The following is a 14,111-nucleotide window of genomic DNA, read 5'->3' as shown; positions in this document are numbered from 1 at the left end:
GAAAAATTTTTTCCCAGTCTGTAGGTTCTCTTTTTACTCTTTTGGTGAAGTCTTTTGAAGAGCATAGGTGTTTGATTTTTAGAAGATCCCATTTATCTAGAATGGGGTTTGTGTGTTGATGGTTATGGTTTGTATCCTGTTAATACCGTGTATTAGGACCTGTAGCATTGGACCTATTTTTTCTTCTTTGAGCTTTATAGTTTTTGGCTTTATATGTAGGTCTTTGATCCATTCTGAATTAGTTTTTGTATGTGGTGTGAGGTATGGGTCCTGTTTCATTTTTTGCAGATGGATATCCAATTTTGCCAGCACTGGTTGTTAAAAAGACTGTCTTTACCCCATTTGATGGACTTTGGGCCCTTGTCGAAGATCAGGTGACTATAGTTGGATGGATTTACATCCGGGTTCTCAATTCTATTCCATTGGTCAGTGTGTCTGTCATTGTACCAGTACTAGGCTGTTTTGACTTCCGTAGCTGTATAGTAGGTCCTGAGGTCAGGTAGTGTGAGTCCTCCAACTTTATTCTTCTTCTTCAGCGGTACTTTACTTATTCGGGGCTTCTTCCCTTTCCATATAAAGTTAATGATTAGTTTTTCCATCTCTTTGGAGAATGTTGTTGGTATTTGGATAGGTTTGCGATTGCGTTGTATTTGTAAATTGCTTTGGGTAGAATTGTCATTTTCACAATGTTGAGTCTACCTATCCATGAGCATGGTATGTTTTTCTGTTTATGTAGATCCCTTTGGTTTTCTTGCAGTAGTGTTTTGTAGTTTTCTTTGTATAGGTGTTTTACATCCCAGGTTAGATTTATTCCTAAGTATTTTATTTTTTTAGGGGCTATTATAAATGGTATTGTTTTTCTGGTTTCCTTTTCATCGTTCTCTACCCTTTAATAATTCTTGTAAGTTTGGTTTGGTTTTTACATATTCCCTTAACTTCTGTTTTTCTGGAAATGTCCTGATTTCACTATGATATTTTGTGGTGTTTTACAGGATATATTCTTGGTTGGCAATTTTTTTCTTTCTGGGTTTTATATAAGTCCTCCCATTGCCTTCTTGCCTGCTCGGTGTCTGCCAGGTAATCAGAGATTAGTCTTCTTGTTTCCCCTCTGTATGTCACTTTTCATTTTTCTCGAGGTATTCTCAGGATTCTTTTCTTTGTCTTCGTTTTTAGCAAGTGTGATTATGATATTCCTTGGTGATTTTCTTTTGGGATCTATGCTATAACGGGTTCATTGAGCTTATTGGATGGTCAGCTTTTCATCTTTCATGATATTAGGGAAGTTTTCTATCAGCAATTTTTCAATGATCCTCTCTGTTTTCTGTTTTTTTCCCCTAGTTCTGGAACTCCAGTCCTAAAGTATGTTACTTTTGAGTGTCAGACTCACTGAATCTCCAGTCTGTTACTTTCTTTTTAAGTGAAGAGCTTGCTGAACAAGCATCACTTTTTTCTGGCATTTTTATGTCTTAAGTATATAATTTATATGTGTGTATACCCCTGAATTGGGTGATAGCTATGTCATTTAGCTTTTATCTCTCATAGGAATGATTCACTTTGTAAAGTTTGTAATACTACTGCTAATAATAGTAATAATAACGACTGCAACAGCAGTCATTAACATTTATGAGCATTCCAATTGTTTTCCATATATTAACTCTTTAGTTCTCATAACATCCCCATTGAATCCCCGGAAGTCCACCTTCAGAGCCTGTGCTTGTAACCACTGTATAACACTGCATGTCCTAAATGTTTAAAACACACGCATATACATACTTAAAATGGTTTGACTTTCATAAATAGTTCTGTAGGATGGCTTTTTTGGTGCCAGAGCTTTCCTCTGTGTCATCTCACAGAGCTAAATTTAATTGAGGGACGTCTGGGAAAAACTACTTTCACTGTTCACTTCCAACACTGAATAATTCTGGACACATTCATTCAACAAACCTGAAATATAAATTTTAGCATAGTTGAAGGGTTATGAATCCTTATAAGTTTGTAGGCAGAAAATCTAAGTTATTTATCAAGGAAAAGAATCATACTGATACTGGACATCACCTCTGCAGGGAGACTGTGAAATAACATTCACAAACTCCTGAGGATAGGACTGCATTCCACGAAGCGTGTACCTAGCCGAGATGTCATTCATCTGACAAGATAAAAGATGATGTAAATTTACATCGTAGCAACTCTTGAATTAATGACTTACTGACTTTTCAACATTGCTTAAAACGTTATTTCACTTTTTTTAGACAGTATTTACAACTTTTGGCATAATGATCCCCTTCCTCCTCCCCGACCCCAAGAAAAAAAAAACAGTAAATAAACAGGATGTAAAAAGTAATATCTTAACATTAACAATTTTAGGCAAAGATGCATTCACCAATTTACAACACAGTGAATTCTGGAAAGGGAATATCATATGTAACAAATCTGAACTGTGCACCATGTTTGAATGAACTCAAAAGGTTTTGTTTTTTGTACCAAAGTCAAGCACGTTCACTATTTCCAAACGTTTTGAACTATATTTTTTCAACCCAGAAATTCTACTTTTTTATGGTTATGTCTAAGCCTTCCACATGTTGGGTGTCTTCCAGTGTTAAAATCTCAAAGAAAAGAAAATTACTGTCAAGCACATTGATTCTGCTTTTGAATGCCTGGCTGAAAGTTGAGCGTGTATCTGTCTGCTACCTACCAAAGAGGTACTCCCTCATTTGTGGATATACAAGGACTTAAAGAGTACATCACCCAAATATTCAAAGAAAACAATTAGGAAAGGATTTTAACAAGCAATAAATGAATTAGAATAATTAGTGAAACAAAGACCTCAAAACAGGGAGATGAAGAAGAGAACAACAGTAAAGAACAATGAATTCACTGTGTATATTAAATTTAAATGAATAGTGGAATTCACTGTTGACTGAAAACATGTCCTTAATGTGTTATATAAAGATAGTAGACTCAAGGAAAATTTAAATGACAACATCAAATTAAAAAATTAAACATCTCAGCAAAACCTAAGATTTGGAGGTGGAAAGCTTCAGACAAAGGCTACTAAGGTGACCTTGAGAAAAGGGAAGAGGTAGGGTAAGAGAAAGGAAGATAAAGTACTCTGATAGTCTCATCTTTCTGAGGTAGAAGGAAGTTGTAGTGGAAAGAGAATAGAGCGCTGTGGTAGAGGAAACGGGGCCTTGTAGAGGAAATAGTGGGATCTTGTTTTCAAGTAATAGAGAAACGTGTCTGATTAGAACACAGATGAAGGGAAGATAACTATTAGTGGTACAGGAAATCAACTTGATTAAACCATCAAAATAATGTACAGAATCTGTTTTCTCATTAAAAGATGCATGCTACTGTTAACCTGAAAAACAGTTAAAAATAAACCCAGCTATGTTTAAAGAAAAAAAAAAAAAGAACAAAATAGTAAAGTAATAAATGTTGAAAATAAAGGGATAAGCCCAAAGAGATACCTAAAAAATGTAAAGAAGGCAGAGCCGGCAATATTAACATTAGACAAGGTAGAGTTTAAAAACACTAAATAGGATAAATAAGGAATATTACATCATGATAAAAGACTGTGTAGCATAATAGTTACCATTTCTATGTATCAAACATGTTGTGTGCCATCGAGTAGATTCTGACCCATAGCAACCCTATAGGACAGGGTAGAACTGCCTCATAGGATTTCCAGGGAGTGGCTGGTGGGTTTTAACTGCCAACCTTTTGGTTAGCAGCCGAGCACTTAAGCATTGTGCCACAAGGGGTCCTTATATCAAACATAATAGACTATATGGAGCAAAATCTACTAAAAATGCAAAGGAGATTTGATTTTAAAAGTTCAAGTAAGAATAAATGAAGGTGAATTAATTTTAGATTCATTTAAAAATAATTCTTTCTTACAAAGCTAAACATACTGTCATCATAAACCAAAAAAAAAAAACCAAGCCTGTTGCCGTTGAGTTGATTTCAACTCATAGTCGATTCCAACTCATAACTGCCCCATAGGGTTTCCAAGGAGCAGCTGATGGATTCGAACTGCCAACCTTTCAGTTAGTAGCCGAGCTCTTAACCAGTGCGTCACCAGGACTCTGAAACATACTGTCATCATACGACCCAGTAATTCCACCTCAAGGTATTTAACCTCCAAAAATGAAACCATATGTCCACACAAAGATTAGTATGTGAATATTCATACCAGCATAATAGCTCTCAACTGGAAAATATCCAAATGAACATCAACTAGTGAGTGGATAAATAAATTATGGTGTACCTATACAACGGAATGGAAGCCCTGGTGGCGTAGTGATTAAGAGTTTGGCTGCTAACCCTAAAGGTCGGCAGTTTGAATCCACCAGGCGCTCCTTCAGAACCCTATGGGGTAGTTCTACTCTGTCCTGTAGGGTCACTATGAGTCAGAATTGACTCAACGGCAGTGGGTTTGGTGTTTGGATTATACAATGGAATACTACTTAGTAAGAAAAAGGAGTAACTCCTGATACATGAAACAACATTATGCTGAGTGAAACAAACCAGACACAAAACTACTATAAGATGATTCCCTTTATATAATCTACAAAAGTCAAAACAACAGGATTAGAAAACAGATCAGGATCCATGTTTGCCTAGGCATAGGGAGAGAGGATTGACCTTAAAGGAACGCAAGAGAACTTTCTGGAGTATTGAAAACTTCCTTTATCTTGATTATGATAGTGGCTGCACAACTACATACATTTGTCAAAACTCATCAAGCTGTGCTTTTAAAATTGGTGAATTTTATTGAATGTAAATTGAAGATCAGTTTAAAAAAATTTAAAAACACTGACACAAAATATAAAAACATCTCTATTCCTCTGTATTTTTTCTTCTCCTCCCATGTCTTCTGTTTCATGTTTTTCCTCTTCCTGTATTAGGTCAATGACTTTTTAATAGGATCTTTTATTTTCCTGTCATTTGATCGTTTCCACTTTTTTCTGAGTCCCTTTTATTTTGCGCTCATTTACCTAGCAAAGTTTTCAAAAAATGTATTTCTGCTTCCTTCCTGACACATATCCAGCCTATTATATAAACACACAAAATATGTTTAACTTCCATTACAAATTCGTATGTGCCTCATCTTAATTTTAAAAACAATTAAGTTAATATTTTATATTTCTGTAAAGAAAAAAAAATCTTGCTTTGGTTTTGTATGTGGCTGATGGTTTTTGCATATATGGTCAATGACCTGGCATGGTTGATTAAGTCAAAGGCCAGTCTGAATTAGCATTTTTTAAAAATAGACGTTTTATTTGAACTTTTATGATTTGTGGAACAAAATTAAATAATAAGAGGAGTCTTGAGCAAGATGGTGGTATAAACAATTGCATGCTCCCATACCCTCACAAAAATAAACAAATCCAAACAAATAAACAAAAAATAAGCAGAAACTGGCAGAATCAACTTTGTCAGAACCTGGAAACCAGTCAAAGGGCTATGGGCTACAGCAACTAAGCAAACATGGAATCAAGAAAAAACAACATCAACAAAAAAAAACAAGCCTGTTGCCATCAAGCCAGTTTCAACTCATAGTGACCCTATAGACAGAGGAGAACTGCCCCATAGGCTTTCCAAGGAGTGGCTGGTGGATTTGAACTGCTGACGTTTAGGTTAGCAGCAGAGCCCTTAACCAGTGTGCCACCAGGGACATGTAAACAGTAAGAAATCTTTGATTTTCTACTTTCCTTTGCCCAGCCCCCTCCTCGGCTCAGTGTGGCCATCTTAAAAGAGCTCTCACTCGTAGAGAGGGAGCCTGGTCTCTGGCTCCGGATGGAACAGAGCAGACCTTATTCACAAATTAGTGTGTGTGTCTGTTCTAACCTTTTTGGTGCTATCTCAGGACTGAAGCAAGGTGATCATCTTGATTTGGCCTGTCTTAGAGCTCTATCCTAGGGCTGAGAGGTAGGGGGCAATAACTTAAGGCTGTAATCGTAGCCGCCTGGGGCTAAAAAGTGCAATGAAGGCATACGTTAAGTGCCTAAACACTGGAAAGAGAAGATGGGGAGAGAGTTCCTTTTGGAGGTTAAGGCTTTCAAAAGCACTGTGTATACAGGGGGATCGAGAAAGCCACACACAAGTCCAGGACAAGACACGTGCTCAGAAATTACATGAGAAGAACTTACACCTTCACCTTCGACTGATCCCTAGGCTTTATGCAAACCTGGCTAAATGTTGAAGGAGGGTCCCAGCACACAGCCAATCTGGAAACACTGGGAGAAGTTTTTGTTTGTTTTTTGTTAGCTTCTTCCTTGCATTCAAGGAAATCTCTGTCAAAACAATAGCTGAACACGAGCTAAGAAACAGAGACTTCAGTGTCCTCACACATCCAGGAAGACAGTCATTGCAAAAATAGAGGAAGTCACTGAACAGATGATGACTACAGCCTTTAACAATTACAGAGGGGGGACAAAAGGCAAACCTTGGAGAAGGGGGAAGAATCTGATTTTGGAGTCACTACATTATAATAATCAAATGTCCCAATATCAACAAAAAAAATTATAAGGCATAAAAAGAAACAAGAAAGGATGGCTGTTATGGATTAAATTGTGTGCCCGAAAGACATGTGGAAGCTTCAACCCCTGTACCTGTAAATATGACCTTGTTTGGAAATAGAAGTTTTCTTTTGTTGTGTTAATGAAGTCATAGTGGAGTAAGGTGGGTCCTAAACCTAATCACTGAGTGGTATCTTATAAAAAGAGAAAATAGTCACAGACACACACACACACAGAGGAAAGGCAGATACCATGTGAGGACCTGTCTACCAGCAAAGGAGTATCAGGAATTGCTGGTAAATACCAGAAACAGTGACAGACCTACAGAAGGTATCAACATGGCAGAGATGCTAATTTGGACTTTCACAACTTCCAGAACTGTGAGAAAATGAATTTTTGTTCATTAAAGCTACCCAATTTTATGTTACAGCAGCATTGTAAGACAATGGCCCATTCAGATGAACAAAATAAAGTGACAGAAACCATCCTTGTAGAAGTCCAAATAATGGACTTATTAGACAAAGACTTTAAAACAACAGTGTTAAATATGCTTGGAGAGCTAAAGGAAAACAGACAAAGAACTGTAGGATATCAGGAAAATGATACAGGAACAAAAGGAGAATTTCAGGAAAGAAGAAGAAATTTTAAGAAGGAACCAAACAAATACTACAGCTCGAAAGTATAGTGACTGAAATGAGAAATTCACTGGAGGAGTTCAGCAGTAAATTTGAGCTGGCAGAAGAGAGAACCAGTAAACTTGAAAACAGACAACTGAAATTATTGCGTCTGAGGGGTAAAAAGAAAAAAAGAATGAAGAAAAGTGATCAGAGTAAGGGACTCCTGCGATACCATTGAGGAACCAACATACACATTATGGGAGTCCTAAAAAGAGAAGAGAGAAAGAATATTTGAAGAAATAATGGCTGAAAACTTTTTGAATTTAATGAAAATCATGAATTGACACATCCAAAAAGCCCAACAACCTCCAAATAGGATAAACCCAAAGATACCCACACCAAGACATAATCAGATTCTCAAAGATGAAAGAGACCCAAGAAAAAAGTGAGAAGCGAGTTTCACATACAAGGGATCCTCTGTATGATAAGTGCCAGTTTTTTCCTCAGAAACTATGGAGGTCAGAAGGGTAACAGATTTAAAGTATGGAAGGAAAAGAACTGTCAGCCAATAATTCTGTGTATGTAAAAACTGCTTTCAAAAATGAGGGTAAAATTAAGATAGTCTCTGATAAACAAAAACTAAGGGAATTCATTCCATGAGACCTTCCCTACAAGAAATGCTAAAGGGGTCCTTCAGATTGAAATAAAAGGACACTGGACTGTAACTGGAAGCTGAATGAAGACAAAAGATCTCCAGTAAAGGTAATTTCATGGATAGAAATCGACATAGGACTTGAATATACATTTCTCCAAAGAAGATATACAAAATGGCGAACAAGCACATGAAAAAGCCAGTTTTATGGCATTTTTTACTTGTAACTCTACTTGTCATGTCCTATGTGCTTTAAAGGACAAACGTATAAAAAATATTATGTTATTGGACATACAGTGTAGAAAGATGTAATTGTGACATAAAGGGGTTTGGGAGTAGCAGTATAGGAACAATTTTTGTATGTTATTAAATTGGTTAAGTTTTTAAGTTAGTTACTGTCAGTTTCAACTTTGTTGTTGTATTGCTGTCAAGTCGATTCTGACTCGTCGCGACCCTATAGGACAGAGTAGAACTGCCCATAGTGTTTCCTAGGTTGTAATCTTTACGGGAGCAGATAGCCAGGTCTTTTCTCTTGCGGAGCGGCTGGTGAGTTCAAACTGCTGACCTTTTGGTTAGCAACTGCGCACTTAACCATTGCGCTACTGGGGCTCCTTCAATTTCAGCTAGGTTATAGCTTAAATTCAGGATGTTAAAAGTAATTCTCATGGTAACCACAAAGAAAATGTCTGAAAAACATACACAAAAAGAAGTGAAAAGAGGATCAGAATAACTCACTACAAAAAAACCAACTAAACACAAAAATAGGCAGTATCAAAAGAAATGAGGGTCTCAAAAAGTATAAGACACACAGAAAACAAATTGCAAAAGAGCAGTTCTTTCTTGTTCGTAATTACTTCAAATGTTAGTGGATTAATCTCTCCAGTCAAATGGCAGAGATTAGCAAAATGGGTAAGAAAACACGATTCAACTATAAGCTGTCTACAACAGACCTACTTTAGAACCAAAGACACAGATAGATTGAAAGTAAAAGAGTGGGAAAAAATAGTCCATGCAAATAGTAACCTAAAGAGAGCTGGGATGGCTATATCGGACAAAAATAGAAAATGAGGAAAGCTTCAAGACCTGTTTTTATCAGTGGATTCTTAGATAACCAAGAGCATGAGCAACAAAAGGCAAAATAGATAAATTGGACTTCATAAAAGTTAAAACTTTTGTGCATGAAAGGACTTCATCAAAAAAGTGAAGAGACAACCTACAAAATGGGAGAAAATATTTGGTAACCATATATCAGATAAAGGTTTAGTATCCAGGATATATTAAGAGCTCTACAACTCAACAACAAAAGATAGACAACCCAATCAAAAAATGGACATAGGACTTGAATAGACATTTTTCCAAAGAAGGTATACAAAATGCCCAATAAGCACATGAAAAGGTGCTCAACATTATTAGCTATTTGGGAAAAGCAAATCAAAACCACAGTGAGATACTTCACATCCACAAGGATGCCTGTTACCAAGAAAACAGAGAATAACATGTTGGCAAGGATGTAGAGAAACTGGAATCCTTATCCATTGCTAGTGAGGATGTAAAATGGGGCAGCCACTGTGGAAGATGGTTTGGCAATTCCTCACAAAGTTAAATGTAGAATTACTGTATGACCCAGCAATTCCACATTAGGTATATACCCAAAAGTCTTGAAAACAGGGACTCAGACACATACTTGTACACCATTGTTCACAGTATCCAAAAGGTGGAAACAAGCAAGTGTCCATCAACAGGTAAATGGATAAGCAGAATGTGTATACACACAACGGATATTAGAGTTATAAAGAGAAATGAAGTTGTGATGCTTCTGTGACATGGATGAGCCTTGAAGACATGCTAAGTGAAATAAGACAAAAGGACAAACACTGTACGTTCCCACTTAAATAAAATATATAGAATAGGCAGATATATAGAGACAAAAGTTTATTAGCGATTAGCAAGGGCTCGGGGAGGGGGACTGTTGAGGACTGTGAAAAACATTTGGAAAAGTATAGTGGTGATGGTTGATGAATGTAATTCATGTCACTGAATTGCACACCTAAAAATGGTTAAAATGACAGATGTTTTGTTATGCATATTTTATCATAATTAAATTTTTTAAAACATTTTTAGAATAAAAGGTATCTAAATTCTGGTTTTCTTCCTTCTACATGTTAGTAAGCTTTTTGGGCCACAGACCAGGGAAAAAAACCCTGAAGGCACTAGAGATGGGTTTGAAAGCAGCAATTATGTAATGTATGTCTTTGTATCTCCATAACTCCTAAAACAGACCAGGCCAGCAGAGGAAGACAGCTATACACGTTTGAATGTAGTGGATGTTGAATAAAGGTTGACTGACTTCAGTGAAAACAAAGAAATAATAAGAAATGTACTGATAGTGCTGTGAATTAATTTACCCACATCTAAAACCTGGGAGTCTACCTCTAACGAAGTCTTGGTGATTTTACTCTGACTCTCCAGTCTCTCTCCTTCCCCCCATCCTTACCATCTCTGTGGCCTAAGATGTTGCAGTAGCTATCTAACTGGTGTCCTTGCATCTACCCTGACAACCTTCCATCCTGTTTGCTTTGCTCTATCCAGATTGAGCTTTTTAAAAGTTAAATGTTACTCCCCTATTTAACTTCAGTGGTGTCCTAATGATTTTATGATATAAACTGAAATCCTTATAAAAGTCTACAAGCCGTATATGTACTAGTCTCTTCCTCTCTATCTATTCCCTTCGTCACCTCAGCTCCTTCATCCATGCTGTCCCATTCTTGAAAAAAATTCCCCCCCTTAGTTAATGTCTGTCCATCTCTAAGATCTCCCCCAAATGTCCTTTCCTCAGAAATGCTTTTGCTAAACCCAGAGACTAGGTCATGTTCCCCTGATTTGTCCTTTGATGGTACATGTATGCGTTGCTTAATGTCCACAGTAGGTTCTGTAAAGTAGGACATTATGTAATTTGGACATTGTGCGAACACCGTATTATATACAGGAGAGAGGCGTGCAGGACAGTCGCCTGGCGAGCCCGGGACTGTACTGCTGCCGCCACACGGAGAGACTGCAGAAACTGACTCCACTGCTGCCATGCTGGTTTCTGAGAGCTGCACCTGGCCCCCGCTGCAGCAGACACTCGCCATCCAGCTGCCGCCTCCAGGCTTGCCACCCGTTCCCTTCCCTTCCTCCCTGCCTGCCTTCCCTGCCCTCCCAATGGACTTTAAACTCTTCCAGCCCTGCCTGCCTCTCCTCCACCTCTGCCTCCTCCCCTGTCCGCCTTCCTGCCCCTCCTCCCACCACCACAGCAGCCGGGTCTGCTCTGTGGCTGCCACCATGGGAGGAGCTGCAGTCTCAGGCTCAGGCTTGACCTGCAGGCCACCCTGGCTGAGTGCCGCGGTGGCCTCGCGGGCCGTCCCCCTTGGTGGCCCCGGCAGTGTCTGCATGGCTTCTACCTGGGGCGAGCACAGTGGGGCATGCAGCCATGGGTGGGTGAGTCCCCTTCCCCCTGCTGCCCCAGGGCCCGGAGAGCTAGTGAGACAGGTAGGATCTACAGTACTTAGCAAAGTACTTGCACTAAGTCCTGTTCTCTGATTGGGATTTCTGAACTCTGTTGTCACCTTATGGAATCACGGACATATGTGCGGTTGGACGTTGCCCAAACAGACATTATGCAGTGCACATATGTGTACCTTGATTTTTTTCCTTCATAGCAGTTACCGCATTTTGTAATTACATATTTCTATTATCATTGGTTTCATATCTCTCCTACTGGACTATAAGCCCTGTGAAGCAAGGGACTGTAGTTCTTTTGCTCGTCATTATATTCCTGTTGCCCAACACAGAACCTTTCAAATGGTAGGTACTCAGTAAATACTCACTGAATGAATGCACAAATAAACAAATATAGTGGATGCAAGAAAGTAAGGTAGACTTGAAATCTGATGACTTTTTGTTGCTATTACTCAAAAGCTTGATGAAGAGATTAATATTTATGGTTTGGATTTGGAATTTTTAAAAGTAAGTATTGCTAATATTGACTGTATTAACAAGTTGACAGTTTTAGAGAGTTTTAGTTAGGATATCCAAGAAAAAAACCCATTGAGAACACAAAGAACTAGTTATTTAGATTGTAGAATATTTTCTTTCTCTAAGATTTAAAAGAGATGTTTGTTAGCAAATATGTGTACTTTATGGTTTGCATTTCTCTGTTTCATTAAGGTTCAGTTTGATCGTTACCTAGCAGCCCCAGACAATCTGTTAATGCCACAGCTGAATTTCCTTCTGAGTGCCACAGTGAAGTAAGTATTTTGGTTCCAAGTAGTTGGTAAAGATTCTAGTATTTTTAAATGCCAAATAAATTCCTTAGATAATTTTTTTTTTTTTTCAAGAATAGGAGATTTGCCATTAAGGATCTGTATGTAGTTCTCAACCTTTGTTTTTGCCTTAGCACCCCTACCAGTTGCAATCGAGTTGACCCTGACTTATGGCGACCCTGTGTGTGTCAAGAGTAGAGCTGTGCTCCATAGGGTTTTCATTGGGTGATTTTTTTGATTATTGGTAGGCTTTTCTTCCAAGGTGCCTCTGGGTGGACTTAACCTTCAACCTTTTGGTTAGCAGCCGAATGTATTACCATTTATACTACCCAGGGACTCCTCAGCACCCCCAAGGGATGCCATACATCCCCATCAGTGACAGCACTGGCTCCTAAACGGAGGTTCTAAGCCACCCTACCTCCTCCTTCTACCGTTATAAAATTACTAATATAGACACTTCAGAAGTCTGATTGCTTCTTACCCATTCTTGTTGCTTGGTTGTGTGTAGCTTCACAATCTTTAATCAGTGAAAGGCTTTTTAAATTATTATGAGTATAATTAAAAGATATTTACACTGACTTTATGGAACGCATAGTCTGGTTGAGACAATTAGACATATGAACAAATATTTATGTCAGAGTAGTGCAGTAAGGGAAGAACTGTCAAACTTGAAGAAAAGTGTTTAAATATTTAAAAGGAGGTTGCTTTTCAGAAGTGGTACACTAATTTTCTGTTATTTTGGAGTATAGATTATAAGCAGTAGATAGAGCAAGATGACAGCTTTCGGCTCAACATGCTAAAGAATTTGAAATATTTTAGAATTGACTGGAAATGAGTTAGATCACTGTATCTCTAGAAACTCCCAGTAGAGTAAATGAGTTTAATTTTTTTTTTAACTTTTATGTTCTGTTATCCTAAAAGATAATAGTAAAGGTCTTATTTCTTTCTCAAACACAAATTCTAAGGACCTGAGAGATCATAAGAGAAACTCATTTAGCCATGGCTCAAAAGTTTGGGTGTGTTTCTTAAATTATTTAATTTCTAAATCAAATGCCTGCAATTTTTTTTTTTAGCTATATGTTTCAACACTTAGTATTTGAATGTTCAACTGTTTGAAGCCTCACTAAGTACTAAGCAGACCATTATTCTTTTTATAATAGGGTGATTAAGGGGAATTTCTAATGAATTTTAAAGGTTGGCAGGGAGCTCAAATGCCATAAAGGAAAAAATCAACAGATTTGACTGTATGACATTTAAAATTTTTGTACGGAAAAGTTAAAATGTAAGTAACAGTGTGGAGGAATATTTGCAAAATATGTAACAAATTATCCTTAATATATTATCCTTAATATATTTAAAAAAACCCTACAAATCAGTAAGAGACAGTAAAAAAAAAAAGGGTACTGTATGTTTGGACAATTCACAGAAGAAATGAAAATGGCAAGTAGATATATGAAAAGTAATAATTATCAGGGAAATGCAGATTAAAACAATGAGAAATTTTGCCTGTCATGTTATTGAAGATGAAAAAATTTGATTAATAATGGAAAGAGTCTGGGAAAATGGGCATTTTCATACTCTGTGGTGGGAGTACAGTGTTTTTAGAGGGTAGTTTTGGCAATATTTGTCAAAATTTTAAAGTACTTAGACTCAGAAATATGTCTTCTAGCTTTTTTTTTTTTTTTCTCTTAGTAAAAGTTAAATAAAAATTATTGAACTAGCAGTGAGGAAGAACATTTTAGATGGACATATTTGAAGACTTTGTCCCTGAGTACTTCTCAGGTCTTCTAACCCTTAAATATTTCAAATGAAGTGTTTGTGTTCTGTTACTGAAACAAATAGTTTTACTTCCCGTTTACTTTTATTGCCCTATTGTTTAACAGTAGCAATCTAAATTTTATTTTTTTAGAAGTCAAATGAGCATAATTTTTTTTTTTTTAATATTTTATTGTACTTCAGGTGAAGGCTTACAGAACAGATAGTTTCTCATGTAACAGTAACACACATGCTGTTTTATGAC

At 37.2% G+C, this 14,111-nt stretch overlaps 1 protein-coding gene across 2 annotated transcripts in view; it reads left to right on the top strand.

The window, feature by feature from the left end:
• COG6 (component of oligomeric golgi complex 6) overlaps positions 1–14,111 on the top strand; it is a 149,700-nt gene that overhangs the window by 123,964 nt on the left and 11,625 nt on the right. The window contains exon 18 of one of the 2 annotated variants that reach the window (XM_004388073.1): positions 11,997–12,076. In XM_004388073.1, coding sequence (XP_004388130.1) covers positions 11,997–12,076 — 80 coding nt within the window. Of the gene's footprint in view, positions 1–2,594; positions 3,920–11,996; positions 12,077–14,111 lie in introns of those variants that run through there. The other variant, XM_023742224.1, reaches the window with a different exon arrangement.

Source organism: Trichechus manatus, unplaced genomic scaffold (genome assembly GCF_000243295.1).
Source record: "Trichechus manatus latirostris isolate Lorelei unplaced genomic scaffold, TriManLat1.0 scaffold00205, whole genome shotgun sequence".
Classification (NCBI taxonomy): Eukaryota; Metazoa; Chordata; class Mammalia; order Sirenia; family Trichechidae; genus Trichechus; species Trichechus manatus.
Note: the sequence above shows the minus strand (reverse complement) of the source record. Positions and strands in the feature narration are given on the sequence as shown.